The sequence below is a fragment of the Ursus arctos genome, unplaced genomic scaffold (genome assembly GCF_023065955.2).
Source record: "Ursus arctos isolate Adak ecotype North America unplaced genomic scaffold, UrsArc2.0 scaffold_27, whole genome shotgun sequence".
NCBI classification, from domain to species: Eukaryota; Metazoa; Chordata; class Mammalia; order Carnivora; family Ursidae; genus Ursus; species Ursus arctos.
In genome coordinates, this window is record NW_026622952.1 from 6,854,052 (window position 1) to 6,875,617 (window position 21,566).

The following is a 21,566-nucleotide window of genomic DNA, read 5'->3' on the forward strand; positions in this document are numbered from 1 at the left end:
AAAATATGGCCTAAGTCCGCAGACTTACGTGGAGCTCTTCTCTAATAAATGCTGGATATTTAGAGAACATTGATTTGAAGGGCGATGCACACTGCTGGCCTGCCCGGTGACCTTGGCCTTGCGCTGGCCACGTTCGGAGGTCAGGTGTTCTGAAGGCCTGATAGACAGCAGAGAAGCAGCCACCCACAAGGCCTGGTGTCATGCGAGAGAACAATGAGAGGGAAGAAAAAGGAGGAAGCAGCACTGACTACAGTGTCAGCCACGGTGACTGAGCATTTTACAAACAAAAACTCACAATCAAAAGGAGGATTAAAGAGAACACACAGAATCTCCTGTCTTAAGGAATCTCCGAATCGGAGGCAGCAAGCAGTTTTAGTGAGCAACCAGACCATAAATCCTCCTCCCAATTTCCCATTAAAAAAAAAAAAATCCCTGGTGCTTTCCACTGAAATTAAGAATAAGTTCTATATGATAAAGGCTACAAGCAAGCAAGCAATTTTTTTGAATGACCAAAACGTTTTTGAAAAATATGCTCACTTTCACATAATTAATAAGCAGGATTAAACTACTGATGATACCCAGTAACAGCTGCTAAATAAGGAGGCCAGTTAGGCACTCTCATACATTTTGTGGGTCAGTCTACTGTGGGATCGTTCCGAATATTTAGCAATACCTATCAGAATCCAAAATGAATAGATTCTTGAATTCATCAATGCCACTGCTAGGAATTTAATTATGCCCACAAAGAGGGCCATACACACATGTATAAGGATGAAGATGTTCATTGAAGTGTTGGTTCCTACACACTGATTCTGGGCAATTACAAAGTATCACGGAGGGCTGAAAGTTCACTAAACATGCAACGTTACACTGGAATACTATTGGGTGTTAAACCATAAAGTAGATCTGTATGTGCTAACAGGATAGGATCTCCAACACACGTTCACATGGAAAAAGGAAGGGGAAGAGCAGTGTTTGAAGAGACAGTTACATGGTTATTCAATTTAAACATATAAAGATATAAAACTTATATTCTGAGGCCCAAACCCTTATTAAGCACAAAAATCTCTTCTTACCCAAACTTAATCCCCTTTTATCCATTTCTCTTTTGTCTCCATTTCACTGCAGGATTCCTATTTCCAACCCCACCAACCCCCCCCACCCCGCCGCTCCCTCTCCTCCCAAGACAGAGGGGTGGAACTCATTGTAAAAGGCTATTTTTGAAGTGCCTCCTTTCTGAAAATTTTTTCTTAATTACAATATTGTTGTAACTGCTTGACACTCTAGATATATTACTTTATTTAATTCTCACAAAAACCCTGTGACCTATTTTTTTAATCCCATCTCACAGATGAAGAAATCACGGCTCAGAACGGTTACCACAAATGCACGCACACACCTGCTCATACAAAGGAAGGTGGGGAGAGGGGAAGGCAGTTGGATTCTAGTTTGGGGCACAGGCAAGCCATGGCTCAACCATGCTAGACAGCCCCCCAATTAATTCCAGAGCTATCTTCATTATCTAATTTCTCTTCATTCATGGGAAACCCCAAGTGGGATCATAAGCCAAGGAAGAAAGGGTCCAGAGTGGGGGTTCGATGCTACGGTGCAACACAAATATATTGATTATGTTGTCAAATCCACGGAGGTGTGGGCAACTGAGAGTCAGGGAGCAGAGGGACAGTCTCTGGGAACAAAGCACCAGTGCTATGCTTCTGAGTGCTTAGACGTGAGACGGAGAATTCACATGACCATGTTAGGACACACATCTCAAATACATGGAACTATTCCTACCTACTGCTCTAGTCTATCTTCATTGGTGGAGATAATCCCACAGTTGTACAATTTCCCATGTGGTAACAGATCTCATAATTGGGAAACTTTGATTTATACAACTATAGAGTAGGACCCCTGGTTACCAAGACCTTGGCCTGGATTTCTGAATTCAAGCCCAAAATGTGGGTCTTTGCTATTCAGAGCCACATAAAAGATATGCAGAGAATAACACAAACTTGGAAGGCCCAGCAATGACAGTGAAGTTTTATAAATGTACAACAGCAATTGACTATAAGCCACAGTACTACAATATTCTACATAAAGATCCAAACCAGATGTTCAATGTCACCACTCCCTAATTAATTTAAACCATTTGCTTCATCATGACTTAAGGCCCTAAAATCAAATCACAAAATATTTTCTAAGATAATCATCTAACCAACCAAGCACAGGCCCTTATGACCTGCAGCATACACTATCCTAGGCGTAAAGAGACCACAGAGTGTGTGCGTGGGGCTTACAATCCAGTTAAGGAAACAAGAGTCACACTCAAAGCCCCTTCAGAGAACAATCAAGTGCTGAACAGTGAGGGGCAAAAACTACCACCTTCCCATATGATTGCCACCTCACGTGTTGTTATGCAGAAAACACCAGCGCCGGTGGACTTCTGACTTTAGGGAGTCAGTTTCTTGTATCACCAACTTCTCTTCTCTTTCTAAAGGAATGATTCCTTCTTTGAATTTGCCTTCATATTCAGCAAAAGAAGAGAACTTTCTAGAGCATTATATGAAATAACTCTTTATTTTTAAAAGCTGACTAGGTCATATTTTAAGAGAACCCTTTTGCGGGGGGGTGGGGGCAGAGGGAGAGAGAGAAACTTCAGCAGGCTCCACGCCCAGTACATGAGGCCGACACGGGGCCTAATCTCACAACCCTGAGATCATGACCTGAGCTGAAATCAAGATCACAGCCCTGAGATCATGACCTGAGCCAAAATCAAGAGGTGAACACTTAACTGACTGAGCCAGCCAGGCGCCCCTAAGAGAACGTTCATTACCTACTTAGACGCGAGCTGGGAGGAGGTGGGATGAAGGGAATACAGTGCGTCTAAGGTATGGATTACAGGAGAGCTTAGGAAATCAGTGACTAGACCAAGCTCAGCATTTCCTCAGAGAGGAAAGTAAACAGCTGTTCTCAGTGCTGGCTGAGAGCAGAATAGGTCAGAGCCCACAGTCAATTTCCCAAAGGGGCACTGATGCCCTCTGACCTTGACAGTGTAGGATCTATTTGTTCTACTACTCCTCAGGAAACAGGTAGAAATAGGCCCCAAAATCACTTCAATTCCCCCTCGAACCCAAACTTAGTTCATATTCCTTTGGTAACAAAGGCAGCAATCATTCCCCTGAAATGCAACTGACAATGGAGGAACATAGTACAAATGCTGAATTGCAGACAGTGGTAAAACATGGTTATGCTTTCCTAGAACTAAGAATTTAGAACAAATAAAATACTTCACATTTATTTGATCCTCAAAACATTACCTAACTTGATCCTCAAATCAACCCTGTGAAAAAGGCACAGCAGGGCTTATTAATTCCAATTTAAAAATGAGACACTGTATGTTAACAAGTTAGGTAACTTAGAGAGAAGGTAGACAAATTCCTAGAAAGACACAAACTACTGAATCTGACTCAAGAGGAAATGGAAAATCTGAATAGATCTAAAGCAGGGATAGAGACTGAATTGGTAATTTAAAAACTCCCCCCAACACACACACACACACACACACACACACACACACACACGCACAAAGACTTGAATCAGATTGGTGAATTCTACCAAATATGTAAAGAAGAATTAATATCGGGTGCCTGGGTGGCTCAGTCGGTTAAGCATCTGCCTTCGGCTCAGGTCGTGATCCCAGGGTCCCAGAATCGAGCCCTGTATCCGGCTCCCTGCTTCTCCCTCTGCCCCTCTCCCCTGCTCATGCTCTCTCTCTCTCTCAAATAAATAAAATCTTAAAAAAAAACAAAGAATTAATAACAATTCTTCACAAACTCTTAACAAAAAATATTATGGGGAAAAGACTTCCCAATTCATTCCATCAGGCCCTGATACCAAACCCAAAGCTATCACAAGAGAGAAAAAAAACTACAGACCAGTATCTCCTATTGAAAATAGAAGCAAAAATTCTCAACAAAATACTATCAAACTGAATCCACCAACACATAAGACAGATTATACATCATGAATAGCGGGATTTATGTGAGGAATGCAAGGCTGGTTTAACATCTGCAAATCATTCAGGGTAATATATCACAGCAATAGAATGGAAGACAAAACCCACATGATCATCTCAATATATGCAGAAAAAGAGTCTGACAAAACCCAACAATCCTTTCATGACCAAAACTACCCAACAAACTATACACAGAAGGGAACTTCCTCAACTTGATAAAGAGCAGCTATGAAAACCTACAGCTAATGTCATACTTAATGGTAAAAGATTGATGCTTTCCATTTATGATCAAGAACAAGATACGAATATCAGCTTTTCCTATTTCTATTCAAAATTGTACTAGAAGTCCTAACCAGGTCAATTAGGCAAGGAAAAGAAAAAACAGGCATCTAGATTGGAAAGGAAAAAGTAAAAACTATCTCTATTTGCAGATGAAATGTTCAACTATTATAACTAATAAATGAATTGAGCAAATTTGCAGAATAAAGATCAACGTGCAAAAATCAACTGTATTTCTATACACATGCAATGAAAAATCCAAAAAAGATATTAAGAAGACAATTTTATTTATCATAGTATCAAAAAGAATAAAATGCTTAAAAATAACAAAAGAAGGGCAAGACTTGTACTCTAAAAACTATAAAACATCATTTGAAGAAATTAAAAACCTTAATAATGGAAAAACATCCTATATTCATGGACTGGAAAATTTGATATTGTTAACATTACAGTACTCCCCAAATTTATCTACAGATTGAATACAATCTGTATGAAAACCCCAGCTGGCTTCTTTGCAAAAATTAATAAGATGATCCAAAAATTCAACACGCAAAGAACCCAGAAAAACTAAAACAATCAAAAAAACAAAGTTGGAGGAGTCATATTTCCTGATTTCAAAACTTACTACAAAGCTACCATAATCAAGACATTGTAGGATAAACATAAGGAAAGGTATATAGATCAATAAAACAATTAAAAGTTCAGGAACCAACCCTTACATCTATGATCAATTGACTTTTGACAAGGTTTGTACGAAGGTACAAAATTAATTCAAACAGTCTTTTCAACAAATGATGCTGGGACAATTAACTGGACATCTACATGCAAAAGAAAGAATCTGCACCATTTCCCCACAACATATATAAAAACTAACTCAAAATCAATCATAGATCTAAATGTAAGAGTAAAACTGTAAAACTCTTAGAAGAAAACACAGGAGTAAATCTTTGTGACTGTGGGTTAAAAAGCAAAGCCTTCTTGGGTATGACACAAGGGACAAAAGAAAAAGTAGAAAACAACTTCATCAAAATTAAAAACTTTTACACATCAAATGATGCCATCAAAAAAGTGAAAAGAGGGGCTCCTGGGTGGCTCAGTCAGTTAGGCTACGTACAACTCTGACTTCGGGTGGTGAGATTACTCGGTGTTGGGCATGGAGCCTGCTTAAGATTCTCTCTCTCCCTCTCCCTTTGCCCCTCCCCCCCCAAAAAAGTGAAAAGATAACCCCCAGAATGGAAAGAACTATTTACAGTCACGTATCTAACAGGGGACTTGTATCTAGAATACATAAAGTACTCTTACAACTCAATAAAAAAAGATAAATAACCCAGTTAAAAAGTAGGCAAAGATTTTGCTCAAGAAGATACACAAACAGCCAACGAGGACCTGAATACTGTTAGACGAGTACCTGAATACTGTTAGACGAGTACCTGAATACTGTTAGATGTTAGGGAAATGCAAACCAAAACCAGGAGACGCCACTTATCATACCTGCTACTTAGATGGCTAAAGTCAGACAGACAGATAACAAGTGTTGGTGAGGATGTGGAGAAATTGAAACCTGCACACATTCTTGGTAGGAATGTAAAATGGTGCAGCCACTTTGGAAAACAGTTTGACAGTTCCTCAGTGTCAGAGTTATCTTATGACCCAGTGATTCCACTACTAGATATATACCCAAGAGATATGAAAACATGTGTCCACACAAAAACCTGAAGAGGAAGTGTTCGTGGCAGCATGAATCATAATAGCCCCAAAGTGGAAATAATCCTAATGTCCATCAACTGAGCAAAATATGGCATATCCATGTAGGAATATTAATTGAAAATAAAAATGAAGTATTGATACATGCTACAAGATGGATGTGAACAGAGGCAGTCACAAAAGACTATAGATTGTATAGTTGTATTTATATAAAATGTCCAGAGTAAGCAAATCTATTGAAACACAAAGTAGATTCTCAGTTGCCTAGGACTAGGGGGTGGAATGGCAAAGGAATGCTAACGGGTACAGAGTTTCTTTGGGGGTGATAAAATGTTCTAAAAATTGGAGGGAGGCAATTGTTGTACAACTCTGTTAATATATTAAACACCATTGAAATGTAGACCCTTAAAATGGGTGAACTGTATGGCATGTGATTTAGATCTCAATAAAGAAAGAAAAAAGGACATGGCTCAAAGGCTCAGAGCAGGAGCAGTGTCCTGCAATTCCTAATAAAATGTTCTACTACACCAAAGACTTACATTTCAGAAAATGCTTTAAATAGTCTCTTATACATATCACTTGTAGGGACACAAATTTCAGAGAGGTGTTGGTCTCACCATCATATCAATTTGGGATTTTAAATTTCTCTTAAGGAAGCCTACAACATGCTAGATAGTCTATTTGCAGAAAAAGGTGAAAAAATGACATCACTCCTCTCTCCTACAACAGACACAGCGCATACAGGAATCATCCTAGAGACAGGACAATTAGCAAGCTCCAAAAAAACCCTTTTGGCTTTGTTCTTGTTTGGGGAGGGGAAGTTGTTTTTTTCAACGCTAAGTTTTAACATCTGACTTCTTCCAAGACCTCCCTCACACATTCCCTTGTTAAAACTATCTCTTTGCTGCTAAAACTTCTGGAGAAGTCTAGGAGGCCAAGAAGCCTGGGAAATAGAAGCGGGCTAGCTTCCTCCAGACTGCGCTCTGTGGGGGCCTTATGCCCTAGTCACCCCCCAAGCAGAACCAGAGCACCCAAAGCAGAGCTGATATGCAATCAGTGCTCGCCCACTGCTGGGCCAGTGTCTGACACAGAAAGGACTTCCCTCTCAACTGGTTATCTTTCATATACAGAAAAAGTACATATAAGTAGTGGTGAAGCCGTGCAGCTTTAAACCAACAGCTGTAAAGGATTAACATTTGTTCTTCATATGACCCTTTCCCTTTGAAGAGCTCTCCTCCCTCAAATGTATGGCTTGGTCTTGCCCTCCCACTCCCTCCTCTCCTGTGTTTGAATCAGGGCTTCGGGACGGAAATAAGTGTGATTCTGGCACTTGTGATCTGCTAAAGTGATCTGACCTGAGGAGACTGTTAATAAGGTACATATTAGCATTCAGGCAAGAGTCCAAAATTCGAGGGTTTTTTTTTTTTCCGTTTCATGTCTGAATTCCCAGTCCCTCTGATTACCCCAAAGCTGAAATATATTTTATATATGTACATTCTCAGCCACTTAGTCAAGGGCACGAGCCTTAAAATGGAGTAGAAGTGGACACAATGTATTGCCCAAGGGAGGGACAATAGTGCAAGCAGGCCTTTCCCAGGAACGCCGGGTAGAACCTCAGGGTATGGGCCGCACAGCTCACATTCCCCTGACAACCACTGGGGCCCCGGGTGACCCAGGAGCATGAGAATAAGGAGGGGGTTCCAAGTGGGTGAGTCAAGGCAGGAAAATACAGAACATCCTCTTAGGTATGCCATAATTTTCAGATGTCACTACTGAAAGCAGAAAAACATCCAACACCCAACGCCCCCCCCACACCCACCCCTGACCAAACCCAGACAGCAACAAACAAACTGTCCAAACTTCCTCCTCCCCGCCCATAAAAGCAAAACAAAACAAAACCCTCCAAATAAAGCACTACTCAGGAGCTGGGAGGGACAGGGAAGGGGGCAGGGGCAAGTTTAGTCGCTTTTTGTGAGAGACAAGGCACCAGATGCCATTTCTCCAGAGATAAGCTTCTAACTCCTGACGGAGGCACACTGCAAAACATAAGACTCCACAGGTAAAGAATAATCTGGAAAGCCACCTGATAAGCTGAAAAAGCTTATACTAAGGATGAAGAAAATATTTCAAATCTCCAAACCAGCAAGTTATGCCATTTTACTTGTCCTCTGAAAGCCAAGATCACAATACAGTAAGAGGGAGGGGCCCACCAATCATGAGTGTCTGCCCACCAGGCAGCCAAACCTCCACAGAAACCCACCCAACATGGCAGGTCTGGGTGGCTCAGTTAAGCGGCTGCCTTCAGCTTGGGTCATGATCTCAGGGTCCTGCAATGGAGCCCTGCACTGGGCACCCTGCTCAGCGGGAATCTGCTTCTCCCTCTTTCTCGGACCCTAACCCCTGCTTATGCTCGCTTGCGCTCAAATAACTAAAATCTTTAAAAAAAGAAAGAAAGAAAGAAACCCATCCAACGATGAATATGTCTTCTCTTCTCACTCCTAGATGCCCCAGAGTTTCAGAACCATCTGGATTTGTTTGAGGTTACATTTCAAATACATTAGAAATCCCCCACTACAGACAGAAATTGTAGAAGGCCCCCCCTGTAGGACTTTTCCTCCATCCCCAATGCCTGCAGCAGGAGGAGCACAGAGAAAGAGCACGTGCTAACAGATGGGACTCCTCTGCAGAGATGTGAAATTGTGTAACTTCACCCCATTGCTGCCAAACAACCATAATGTGCATCTCTTCAGAAATAATTACTGGAGAATTCAAAATACCAACTGCCTCTCTCACAAAGTAGCAACCGCCCACACAGGACCTGGGGGCTGATGCAGGATAAAGGAAAAGAGAGAGGAGCCTCCAGACAGAGCAACAGCAGCCGATTCACCAGGCACATTAGATGCCTCCACAACAGGACAGGGACCCGGGCTGAAGACCATGTTATTTCTGTCTCTTCTGCTCCTGCACTCTAAGAAAAGGGGCAAAAGGAAGCAGGGTGCCTGGGTGGCTCAGTCATTAAGCATCTGCCTTTGGCTCAGGTCATGATCCCAGGGTCCTGGGATCGAGCCCCGCATCGGGCTCCCTGTTCAGCGGAAAGCCTGCTTCTCCCTCTCCCACTCCCCCTGCTTGTGTTCCCTCTCTCGTTGTGTCTCTCTCTGTCAAATAAATAAAATCTTAAGAGAGAGAGAGAGAGAGAGAAAGAAAGAAAGAAAGAAAGAAAGAAAGAAAGAAAGAAAGAAAGAGAAAGAAAGAAAAAGGGCAAAAGGAAGGCAGGAAAGAGGCCCCAGAGGAAGAGAGTAATAAAAAAGTTGGAAGTCTCTGAAATTATACCCTTTGGTATAAGTTTTTTTAAAAAGTAGAAAAGAGTCTTATGCTAGTCAACCTCCAAGATGGCCCCCAGTGAAGGTGCCATTTACCAGGTGAGATGAATCCCATCTCCTGGCAATCATGCTGCTGGACTGACCCATGTAACCAAAGATACTGTGGAAATAACAGTGTGACTTCTGAGGCTAAGTCATAAAAGACATTACAATTCCCATCTTTCTCTTGGATCACTCTGGCCAGTCAGCTGCCATGCTGGAAGAACACTCAAGCAACCTCATAGGCAGAGAGGTCCATCCACATGGTAAAGAACTTGCCAGGCAGGAGTGAGCTACCTGAGGAGAAGTTCTTCCAGCCCCAGTCAAGCTCTCAGATTAATACAGTCCCCGCCAACACCGTGACTGCATTCTCACAAGTAATCCTAAGCCAGACCACCCAGGTAAGCTGCTCCCCAAATTCCAGGCCTCTGAAAGCTATGTGAAATAATATTTATTGTTCTAAGCTGCTAATAAGTTTTGGAGTAATTTGTTATGCAGCAATAGATAACTAATACAGGCCTCTTAGAAACTCCTCTTTCTATCCTGAAAGAGGTGAAGAGTCCCAGGAGGCCACACACATCTGCATGCATGTGCCTCTTCTCACCCACGTGTGACTCACAGGTGGAGAGAGAAAGCAAAAGCTACTACTGAATATGTCCCCTCCCTCTTAACTTCTCAGTGAAGAGCTGAAGCTAAGCATCAAGGGCGCAAAATGTTTTCAACAGAGCTGCTTACCCGGTAATGCTTTTTTTTCTTTCCTGCTTCTGGCTCTGTGTCCAAATTTTGCACAAACTTCTGATATTCAAAATTCCTGAAGTACATTTTATACTTCACATATTACACATGCCAAGTTAATAAATGCAGAATATATATCCCCAACTGAACTTTTTTTTTTATTATTACTATCACTTAACAGGATACTTCAAAGGAGGCTCTCCCCACATCATACACTCTGTCCTGGCAACATTTTAAGAACCTTTATTTCTTCTGATAAGTCTTCTCTTCCATCACTGAAGAGAGAGAATCACGGATTCCCTGGGGAGAGAAGTTGTATAATATGTCCCATAAAGCTCTGGATGTGCGATCTTAAAAGCTGAATTAAGACCCCACTCTACTACTAGCAGTAAGGACACTGGCCTTGATTTCCCAATCTTTGGAATGGAGATCACATGCGTCCTACCTCATAACATCACTGTTCTAAAAATCAAGTAAGATGCTGAAAAGGAAAAAAAAAAAAAAGGCTACTTGCTTCCAATACATTCAATAAACTCAGCTGACACAGAAAGCAAGATGGTCTGCTGCGGGGGCGGTGGGGGGGAGTCTTACAGGGGAAGCTGGAGATCAATAATTTGTTGTTATATTTCCAGCAATGATATGGGAAAGAGGGTACCTGGATTGGCTAGGAAAATGTCTGTATCTGCCAAACAGAACTGCCAGATTATGTTTTTTTCATTTGTTAAATAATGAAATATCCATTCTGCCATTAGCAATCTAACCCCTGGAGATCCAATCATGTTTGTGGAAACTCATAAAATTAGGTTCATGTACAAGTAAAGGTGAGGGTGAGATCCTGAACTTAGAAGCAGCAATCCCTTTCTAGGCCCAATGCGAACAGTTTTCAGGCAGTTCAGCAACCCTCATTTATCACATCCCCACCAAGACGGCTGTTTTGGTTTGGGGAGATAAGCCAGGATTTTCCCATCACTGACCTGAGGTTAGGAGATTGTGACGAAATGGTTTAGGCTGCCAGGACTTCCTATGAAGAGTGTTACTGCCCACTTGAAAAAGTCACTACAAGTACTCTTTTACCTAAATGTTTAAATGGCTTCAGACCATATCCATTTTTTTAAGTGGAACATTAAATGGCAGCAACATCATTTTGGAAGGGTTGACCCCAGCACAACACACACAACTGACGCCTTCAACCACCAGAAATTGTCCAAGTAAGCTATCTCGCTTTGTTTAGAGGCTCAGGTAAGCCCCAAACTGCACAGTACAAGTCAAATGAGTGGAATCCATACAGCATTCCTTCCAACATCTCTCAAGAAGATCCTGAATTTACAATTCATTTTGAAAGAAAAATACTGCTTTATAGTTATTAAAATGTCTACTTTCAGCAGGCAGACTTTTCCCCTGCCTCTAAGTTTTTGATTCAAACATTGTGGCTCCGCACTTTCTGAGGTGTCTGCTGGAAAAACTATACTTTTTCCCCAAGAAAACTTTCTCTTTGGGCGGAACACCATATAGAAGCTCTACATGGCTCATTTACACTGGTATAAATAAAGCAACAAAGAAACATGGCTCCGATCCCGTTTACTAACTAGAAGGAATCTCCAAAGTTGAGAGCTAAAAACGTTATCTGGGGGGGGGGGGGGGGGAAGAATTGTACCATGCTGCTGTGGTTTTCAAGCCTTAAATATCCTACAATGATATAATATAAAAATTTAAATTTAACTGTGAAAGAGCCAATTACATCAAAAAATAAAAAATAAAAGGGATTGGGATGGCTTCAGATATTGTTGAAGGAGCCATAGGGGCTGAACTATTGGACTAGGTAACATTAAGGGTCATTACTAGTCCCATTATTTCTAGGAAATTGTAATAAAGCAATCCCTGTGGTAGGGGCAGGCAGAGGATGTGAAACTAAATTCTTTTTTTTTTTTTTTTTAAGATTTTATTTATTTATTTATTTGACAGAGAGAGAGAGCGCACGATCAGGGGGAGAGGGAGAAGCAGGCTCCCTGCTGAGCAAGGAGCCCGACTCAGGGTTCGATCCCAGGACCCTGGGATCATGACCTGAGCCAAAGGCAGCTGCTTAACCGACTGAGCCACCTGGGGATACTCATGGATTTGACTGGAACACTTCAATAAATACTGAAAAATGTCTGCCTACTATTTTCTTATATATGTAACCCAAAGCCTTAGAATCAAAAACCTAAGGCTTACATTTTAACAAGATTTGCATTCTAGGTCTTATAATATGTACAGTCTGAAACAATCCAATAAATATACCATTTCAGCCCTACAACATATACCAACAATATACCACATCAACCATCGAATAAATTCTGAAACACCCAATTAAAACCATTAAATGAAATTAAAACCATTAAATTAAAACCATTAAAAAACACTTAATGGGCAAAAGTTTAAAGTCTATATATGTGCACTTATATTAAATGATTCTCGAACTCTCTTAATTCTTCCCTTATTTCCTTTTTTCATAACTCCTTGGATCTTTTAGTTCATTGAAAATCAGGTACACCGACAGACCAATGACATTTGTGTTTTGCAAGGGAGACAAAGCCAGCCCAAACTAGTCTTACCCTAAAGACTTACCTGACCATACAGGCCTACGCCAATGGCACCTGGCGCCACACTTCACTGTTAATTAATCATGGATGGCCTTGGCGCTTTCTTTAAAGTTATCCCAAATTACTTAAGCTTCAGATTTTTATCAAAACTGTCATAAGTGTGGATCTAGGTCGGCAAACATTTTTGTCAAGAGCCAAATAATAAATATTTTAGGCTTTTGCCGGCCAGTCTCTGTTCCAAGTACTCAACTATTGCTATTGCTATTGCTATTGCTATTGCTATTGCTATTTCAGGGGCGCCTGGCTGGCTCAGTAGATAGAGCATATGACTCTGAATCTCAGGGTTGTGAGTTCAAGCCCCACAGTGGGTGTCGAGCCTACTTACAAACAAACAAACAAACAAACAAACAGAAAAACCTCGCTAATTTAGTGTGAAAGCAGCCATATTAGACAACACTGAAGTGAACAAGTGTGGCTACACTCTCACAAAACTTTATTTATGGGCCCTAAAATTTGAATTTCATATAATTTTCGCACAGCACAATTTTTCCCAACCATTTCAAAATGTAAAAATAATTCTTAGCTCCCAGGCAGAACAATAATCGGCCTCAGCAGGCAGCAGGCCACATTTGGTCTGTGAGCCACAGTGTGATTCCTGATCTAGACTACCCAAAGCGTGTCAACAAACAACTCTGCATTCCCCCCAGGCCTCCAGCAGTAAATATCAGTGGAGTGACCCTGTTTATCTTTCCTTCTATTCTGGAGGACTATCCTATGACTTTGAAATACTGAGGCATCTAATTAACACATCAAACAGTAGATGTACCGAGTTGTTTCAAGGGCATATGAGAGCTTCAGTATGAATTATGATTTTCTATCTCAAACAAAGGTAACAAACTATAAATGAAGGTATGCGTGTGTGGTAAGGAGGTTTCTAGTAGCAGAGGACATTCAATTTAAAGTCTAAAACAATGGACAAAACCACAGTCCACCCAAAAAAAAAGGATAAACTTGAGATTGAAACTTCTGCAAAAGTCCTCTCATAGGTATGTCTCTTCACTGATCTATCCCACAGCAAAGAGAAAGAACAGTAACAGCAGCAGCTTAAACACTCTTTGCTGGGGGAGGCAGACAGAAAACACAGAATTACCAGCCCAAATAGTACAGCCACTACTCTGGTATTTTCAAGGAAGCTCTTTAGCTCAAGTTTTATTTTAGCAGTTAGTCTGAAACAGCTTCTATCTGTGGCTTAAAAAAATCCCCACAACCTCATCCACCGTTTAATTCCTAGAATGGCATATAGCTTTGTCTCAAGAAGCATTATTACAGAGTTCAGATACCGTTAAGTTCCCCCCAAAAAACTTCCAATAAAAAGAAAATTAACTTCAAATGTTTCCCTGTGTTCAAAGAATTAGATGGAGTTTGGGGAGGGGGCCAAGGGTATGGGATATGGGATGCAGCCCATACACTGGAGGGCCGTTATATACTAGGAAGCTAGGATCTTTTACATATGTTACCTCCAACCCCTGACTAACAACTCATAAATCATCCCTCCAGAAGATACAGTCTTATATAATCTCTACCTGCTGCCCCACCATGTCCTGAATCCACAGAAATATGAAAGACTAACTTTATCGGGAGCCAAATGATCAACAATTTCAGGAGAAAGAGGACCATCCAAGCCCAGAAATTAAGACTTCAACCTGAAATGAGTCTCTGGGAATTTCTGTCCACTGATACCTTTCCTGGTCAGACCTGTGCTTTGGTAGTATTTTTGTATTTACTGTGTATGTATAACAAGGCCATCAACAAGACTCTGGACTAACAAAGTCTCATTCTACATGCTGGGCTGAAGGAGTTCTAAAAGGCAAGATACTACCACGTTGATATGCAATCATCCTATTATTTAAAGACCCTAAATTGAAAGATCTCTTAATATGGAGTGGTAATTTCCCAGACTGTACACCCTCCCCCATCCCCTACCAATACATGGCCTTTAATCATGATCTACTCCACAGAGTTTCCCTGGTCCATGACTCTCTAAAAAGAAACCTTTTAGAGATGGTGAGAAAGAGTCTGAGCTACAAGTTACCAAAACATGTAAAAAAGAGCCAGTGGCACAGGAAGGACTAAACAATTGGGTCTCTATGGCTCTGGGGGCCTGAGCCATACAGGCCTCTATGCAATTAGCAAAGAATTTGTCAAGATGAATCAGACTACCAGCTGACAGAACGGTGAGGAAGGGGCCGCCCAAGCTGAGGGCAATTCAAAGAGACTTTCAAGTAGCTACTTAACATGTCTGGTGAGCATTATTTAAATTTGATGGGAAAGCTTCAGAATAGTTCTTTCCAGCTTTCAAATCTCCTTTCTGATCTGCCAATCTTCAGAGAGGAAAAGGGAAGTTATGAAGAACAAATGCATCTTCCACGCTGTAAAGCTAAGTGCCCCACACGAGTGCTCCAATACATAAACTTGCCTGTTCCCATGTGGTCTCTTCCGAAAACAATGGTGAAAAGCAACCCAGGGTGAGTTGAGAATATGGCTGAATTCTCCGCTCTCGATTCAAAGCAAAATCAAATCAGAAAAAGCTGGCATCATTTCACCAATAATTCCAGCTCCATCATGAAGTCTATCACAGAGCACCTACCTTCCCTAAGCAACCTATGAGGAAATCATGAAGCCATAAAATATGGTAACTGTTCGGAGAAAAAAAGTCATCATTGGGTCAGGAATTAGTTAACAGGATAACTGAAAGCTGGTTCTATCTGCCCTCATAGGGTGACAGTGACAGACACTGGAAAAGGAAAGCACTGAAAAAGGACATCCATGCTAGAGAGTCCCTTCTCCAGACAGCAGCTAAGTAGCCTATTTAAAAAGGATGTCAAAGCATGATGTCTCTGCTCCAAGCCCTCTGTTGTGGGTTAAACTGTGTCCCTCAAAAAGCTATGCTGAGGAGCACCTGGGTAGCTCAGTTGGTTAAGTGTCCAACTCTTAATTTCGCTCAGGTCATAATCTCAGGGTCGTGAGATCGAGCTATGTGTGGGGTTCTGTGCTGGGCGTGTAGCCTGCTTAAGATTCTCTCTCTCCCTCTCCCTCTTCCCCCTTCAAGCACTCTCTCTTTCTCTTTAAAAAAAAAAAAAAAAAAAAAGATACGTTGAATTCCTAACTCCCCATACCTGCGAATGTGACCTTACTTGGAAATAGTACCTTTGCAGATGTAATCAAGTTAAGATGAGGTCATACCGGATTAGGAGGGTCCCTATATCCACTAACTGGTGTCCTTAAAAGTATGTCGTGTGAAGGCACAGAGACATATAGGGAGAAGCCTGTCATGTAATGAAGGAGGCAGAGACCGAAGTTATGCTGCCACAAGCCAAGGAACACCAAGAATTACTAGCAACCACCAGAAGCTAGAGGAGACAAGAAAGGATTCTTCCCTAGAACCTTTGGAGGGAACATGTCTCTGTGGCTCTGATGACACCTTGACTTTGGACTTCCAGCCTCCAAATCTGTGAGAGAATACATTTCTGTCATTTTACGCCATTACAAAATGTTCCAGACTTCCCTTTATCTAGCTAACAGCTCCTACAGTTCCCGCCCTAGTCACTCCACTCAAGGTACCCTGGCCTCTTCATTGTCCTCAGAACCTTCCCACCACCGGGCCTCACCCCATCCCAGGCTGGTCCTGCTTCAGGCCTTTGAGAATACCATTCACTCTGCTGAAAGGGTTCCCTCCCCAAGAATCTGCAAGGCTGTTCCCTCAATCTTCCCTCAGGGCTCTGCTCAAGTTCCCTTATAGGCAAGGCTCCGCCTAAGTACCCTTCAGCATCTCTTATCCCCACCCCACACACCCTATTCCTCCTTCCAGTGCTGTATTTTTCTTCGTAATACTTAAGACAAGATGACATATATATCTTGCTTAACCTTTAAGAGATCCATCTCCCTCCGTAATATTAGCTCAGTAGAGCAAGACTTTTTCACTGCTGAATCACAGCGCACTCTTTTGAGTGGATAAACAGATTCTATCAGGACAGGTGAAATTTTACTCAAAACTGGCTGTGTGACAAAAAAGGTTTCTACTAATTAAATGGAACAACAGAAGCTTTTGTAGATGAAGGGCAGGCTCAAGGTTGAGCTCTGAGGGGGCTAGGAGACAATCTCTGTGCCAGGTTTTCTTAGGTAGACTGAGAAGCTCCCCACCATCCCTATGTAGGTGAGGGGAGAGGTAAACAATTTTAAAACAGCTTCTTAAGATTCCTTCTTATCTAAAAAAAATCAACTTCCACCTATAATTTTTGTCTCCGGCCACACACACCCCTGGAGAAAGTAACTTAGCTTGAGAAATACCCAAAGCCAAATTTAAACATACCTCCCTCCACCTCTGCATTACTATATGCATTTTTGGTTTTGGGGGGCTGAGGGGAGGGGCCCAGCAGGAATGTTTGATAATGGTAATCTCATCCTGCAAATGTACAAACTACTTAGGAAGAAAGCCTCTGACCACCACATTCCTAAAAAACAAACAAAAACATTTCAAATAAGCCAGGAGCTTTAAAACAGCTCTTTCCTAGTAAGTACTCAATCCAAAGCTTTTTAAATGGCCCTAAGTTAACACTCTTCCTTCCCCCATTTACATTTTCAAAACTTTAAAACAAAAGAGGCAGAAAATGAAAGTCTTTCTTTACCTTGGGTTTTGGCACCCCGTCCTGCCAATCCTAGGGATGAATCACAGGATTCCTTGAGAGGCGATCTGATTGGTGTTTCGGCTTCAGGGGTCTCAAAATTACCTTCAGAATCCGAGCTGCCAAGGGGGAAAAATGAGGAATTACCACTTTCAACGGTATTTCCGACACCCTTTACAGTCTACATGTTGACAAAGGCTGAAGTCCAGCATTTTTGCCTAACTTTACAACCCACTCGTCCTCAGCAGGGACTGGCCTGCGGGAGCTCACCACAAGGTTTTGTCGCCGGGCTCTCCTCGGCCTTCTGCCTGCCAACCTGTCTCCCTGCTATCCCTCCATCCTCCGGAGCTTTTCTCCATCACCATTTATTTTTGAGGTCATCCTTTCTTCTGATATCCCCCCAAAAGCGCTTTTCAACAGACTCCTTTTCTAACAAGAACCTTTTCTCATAGGCTTCAAAATTAAGATTGCCCCCTCCTCCTAAAAATTAAGTCAGCTCTCGCCATGATGCCTTTTTCTTAGGCAGGCCTCTACCTGTTTGGAACTCACTCGGCCCGAAGCTGAGAATACCGTCACCTGCCTTCCTCAATCACTCCGTGACAGCTCAGCAAAGACCACCATTTCTCACCAGCTGCCAGGGGCCTGTCATCACGCGACCTTCTTTACCAAGGCTGCATTTTCGGGACACAGAGGAACACCAGGAGGGCCTGGGAGCGACTTCTTCCCCACAGGGAGGGCCCCAAGTTCTACCGGGTGTGATCAATGACACTCTGTGTGTGCAGGGGCGGGGGCTGGGGGCTCGAAGCTTAAGAGAAAGTGACTGAAGCAGACCGGGATGCGGAAAGACTGCAGATTCTGGGTTAGGTTCTGAAAGCTCACACTGAAACGGGGGGAAAGGTAATGCCGGACAGAACATCCTGAACTTTCGAATGCACAGCGGGGACCCGGTTACGGGTAGGGACGCAGCATTGCGATGATAATGGTTACGCGGGTGAGCGACCACACACACGCACACAGAATGAGCCGCAGATGGATGGATGGCAGCACGTCTGCATCTCGGCAGGGATGCGTGTACTTGCCTGAAACTCAAGGATTTGGTCTCGGCTTGCGAGTCCTCCTCCTCGGGGTCGCCCTCTGGCCCTCCGGCCTCGTCCTCTCCGGCGCCCCCGCCGCGCACCGCGGACCAGGTCCATTTCGCCCACTGCACTGGGGACAGGATCTGCCAAGGGCTGAACGCCATGAGCGCGGCTCCTCCGGCTCCAGCTCCTAAGAGTAGGGGAAGGGGGAGAGCCTTTTTTCCCTTTCAAAATGGAGGGAACGGGTGACAGGCGCCTGTAAGCGTTTCCAGCGGAGGCGCGGATGTGGTTAAACGAACGCCGTCGGGGGCCCGGGTGGAGCGCTTCCTCTCGGCAGCAGCAGCGCCGCTTCCTCCTCGTCCTCCTTCCCGAACGGTGCGGCCGCGGCCACCCCCGCGCCGGCGACTCCCGCCGAGAAGATGCCTCTCCTAGGGCCTCCTCAGGGCCCCGGCCCGCAGCGCCGGGCGGCTCGGGTCTCGGGGTCTCTGGCTCCCGCCTCCGGGCCGGCGGGGCGCGCATCAGCTGCCGCGGGAGCCGCGCCCCAGGAGCCGCCCCCTTGGACCGTACTATTCGTGCGCGCGGGCGGGGGCGGCGGCGGCGGCGGCGGCGCTGGGCCTTTGAAGTCCTCGGCGCGCCCGCCCGATCCCCCCGCCGCGGCGCCGCTCTGGTCGCGCCCGGACTGCGGGAAGGGGGCTACCCCGCTGCGACTCCGGCGGGCTGGGCACCCAGGCGCCCCCAACAGCTCCGTCAGCGGCAGGAGCAGGGCAGATCCATTTTCTGCGTCCGTGCACGCTGGCCTTTTCCTCCTTCCCTTCTTATTTTTTCATCTTGCTACTGTGACTTAATGGCGTTGTGACATTGGACCGCACAGAAGTGAAGCCCCTTGTTAAAAAAAAAAACAACTTTGAGGCCGCTGTTGCCTGATGTTTCTCCCCCTCCCTGACATTGACAGCGTGGAAGATTTCAGCCCGTTCACCTCCGACCCTGTCACTCCCAGGATTTGGAAATTCCTCAGCAACGCTGCGGGAGTAGCCAAGCACTGGAACTGGAGATGTCTCGTCCCTCCCCAAACCGCACTCGTGGACGCTCTGGGGCCAGGTCTCTGGCAAAGGGTGCCAAATTACCCTGTGAAATTATAGCCTGAGCGGGTTCCCATTCTCCTTTTCTGAGGCTTTTCTCTTCATAACTTCTAAGTCTCTGATTTCTGACTTCGTCTGCTGCTTCAGAAGTATGCCAACAGGCCTGGTAAGGCAACCTTCAAAATAAAAACCCTCTTTATGTTGGAAGGCAGAAGAAAATAGCAGAGCTCTCCTCGGATTTTCTTCATTTTCCATATAGAGATTGCTCTCCTCAGAATTTCCAACGCACCAAGGACGCCGGCTGCCGCAAACCACAAACACCAGGCTTCACGATCTCCTTGCCTGGATAGGGCGTTTCTTGGGCTATTGTTAATTTCCCAGAGTTGTGGTGAATCTGTGAGGTGACTTCAGGTTCTCACACAGAGAGCAGCTCCCGAATTTAGGAACAAAGTCTTGCTGAAGCTGCACGACGCAGACCATCTCCCCTGAAAGGGGATGATGGCACTGTTGAGGAGTCGTGACTGTCTCGCACATTCGATAACAAAAACAAGCAAAAATCAGGCAAGATAAGCCATGGGAAGTGGTCTTACCATAACAGAAGGGCAAAGGTTTGCCTGAAGTCTAGATCAAAGGGTTGGGGGTGTCAGGATGCTTTAGAATTCATCCAGCTCCTTCCCAGAGACAAACACAACTGTCATGACTGTTCTGGAGACTACAACGATGGGAAATAAGTAGGAGTCATTTTTTTTTTTTTTTTTACGTCCACATGAAATACATCACAACGTTATCCAATTCTTTGTATTTTTAGGTTTATGGCTCACCACTTACACCTTCAGGTTGTAAGGTCCCCTGGGTTCCTGGATTTCACACAAGTGTTTTGTTGCCCGGAAATAATATTACCCCATGTAAATTAGTAGCTGGCATATCCTAGCTCCGGTTCTGTTCATTCTTCCTCCTGAGTAGTTCTCTAATCTTTTCACTCCTCTGCATCCCCATTGTAACTGCCGTATAGTTCCCACGCTGTCCATTTTTCATAGGTCTACTGTAAATGTCTTCCAACTAGTTCTACTTCTGAGGGTTTTCGCACCTGGGGTCACCCCACCTGACTGATATGTGACTTGTGCTCTAGGCTTACTGTTCCTGTTCCTCTTTACTCCCAGCCCTTTGTATTCCTTGCCATAATCAGTGGAGAATTGGTTCTGAAATTTCAATATGTCCCAGAATCATCTGCGTGCTTCTTTAAAAATGCTAATCCAGATTACCAGCAGGACCTGGAAATCTGTATTTTTTTACCAAGTATCTTGGGGAATTTTTTTCACAGGATAAATTTGGGAAACAATGACTAGCTTGGACTGACTAATCGCTGCTTCCGGAACAATTTCCCTCTTGCCTGCTGAGTTTTGCACGTTTCAGGGAGCCTGGGTGGCTCAGTCAGTTAAGCGTGTGCCTTCGGCTCAGGTCATGATCCCAGGGTCCTGGGATAGAGCCCCGCATCAGGCTCCCTGCTCAGCGGGGATCCTACTTCTTCCTCTCCTGCTCCCCCTGCTTATGCTCTCTCTGTCAAACAAATAAATAAAATCTAAAAAAAAAAAGTTTTGCACATTCCCCTCCCCCTTACCCCCCACCTTGAGCTCCCAGACCTTGACTGCCCAAACTTCTTTCATCACCCAGCTCAAGTGTCTACTCGGGAAAAACAGGCTGATTTCTCCCCCCCCCCCCAGTCTGCTATCTCTATACTGCAAACGTTAATAGAAACCTTTATTGTGGCCCTTAGATGGTTTTGAAAGGGGGCACTATGAATACTTACACCACACAGCAGGCATAAACCAGGATGTCCCCAAGATGTAAGGTCACCCTACACTTAGCACACGACATATAATGAATTTGTTTACATATCTGTCCCACTTCTACACCATAAGCTTCTAAATGGCAGTGACATCATATTTGTGATTTATTTTTATTTCTCCAGACATTAGGACAAGGCCACACACTTAGTAGGTGTGCAGTAAATGAACAGAGAGGGAATATTCTAGGTTAGTAATAGATTTTATGAATTTG

At 43.7% G+C, this 21,566-nt stretch overlaps 1 protein-coding gene across 16 annotated transcripts in view; it reads right to left on the reverse strand.

The window, feature by feature from the left end:
* The window catches only part of TACC1 (transforming acidic coiled-coil containing protein 1), a 111,788-nt gene that overhangs the window by 37,164 nt on the left and 53,058 nt on the right, over nt 1–21,566 (reverse strand). For 2 of the 16 annotated variants that reach the window (XM_026508305.4, XM_048226206.2), the window contains exons 2-3: nt 18,433–18,619; nt 17,357–17,472 (exon numbers count right to left, since the gene is read on the reverse strand). The exons of 2 other annotated variants lie outside the window; for them this stretch is intronic. In XM_026508305.4, the coding sequence (XP_026364090.2) occupies nt 17,357–17,472; nt 18,433–18,593 (277 nt within the window). In that variant the 5' untranslated portion in view covers nt 18,594–18,619. Of the gene's footprint in view, nt 1–17,356; nt 17,473–18,432; nt 20,221–21,566 lie in introns of those variants that run through there. 12 more of the 16 variants (XM_057303528.1, XM_057303530.1, XM_048226208.2 and 9 more) reach the window with 9 other exon arrangements.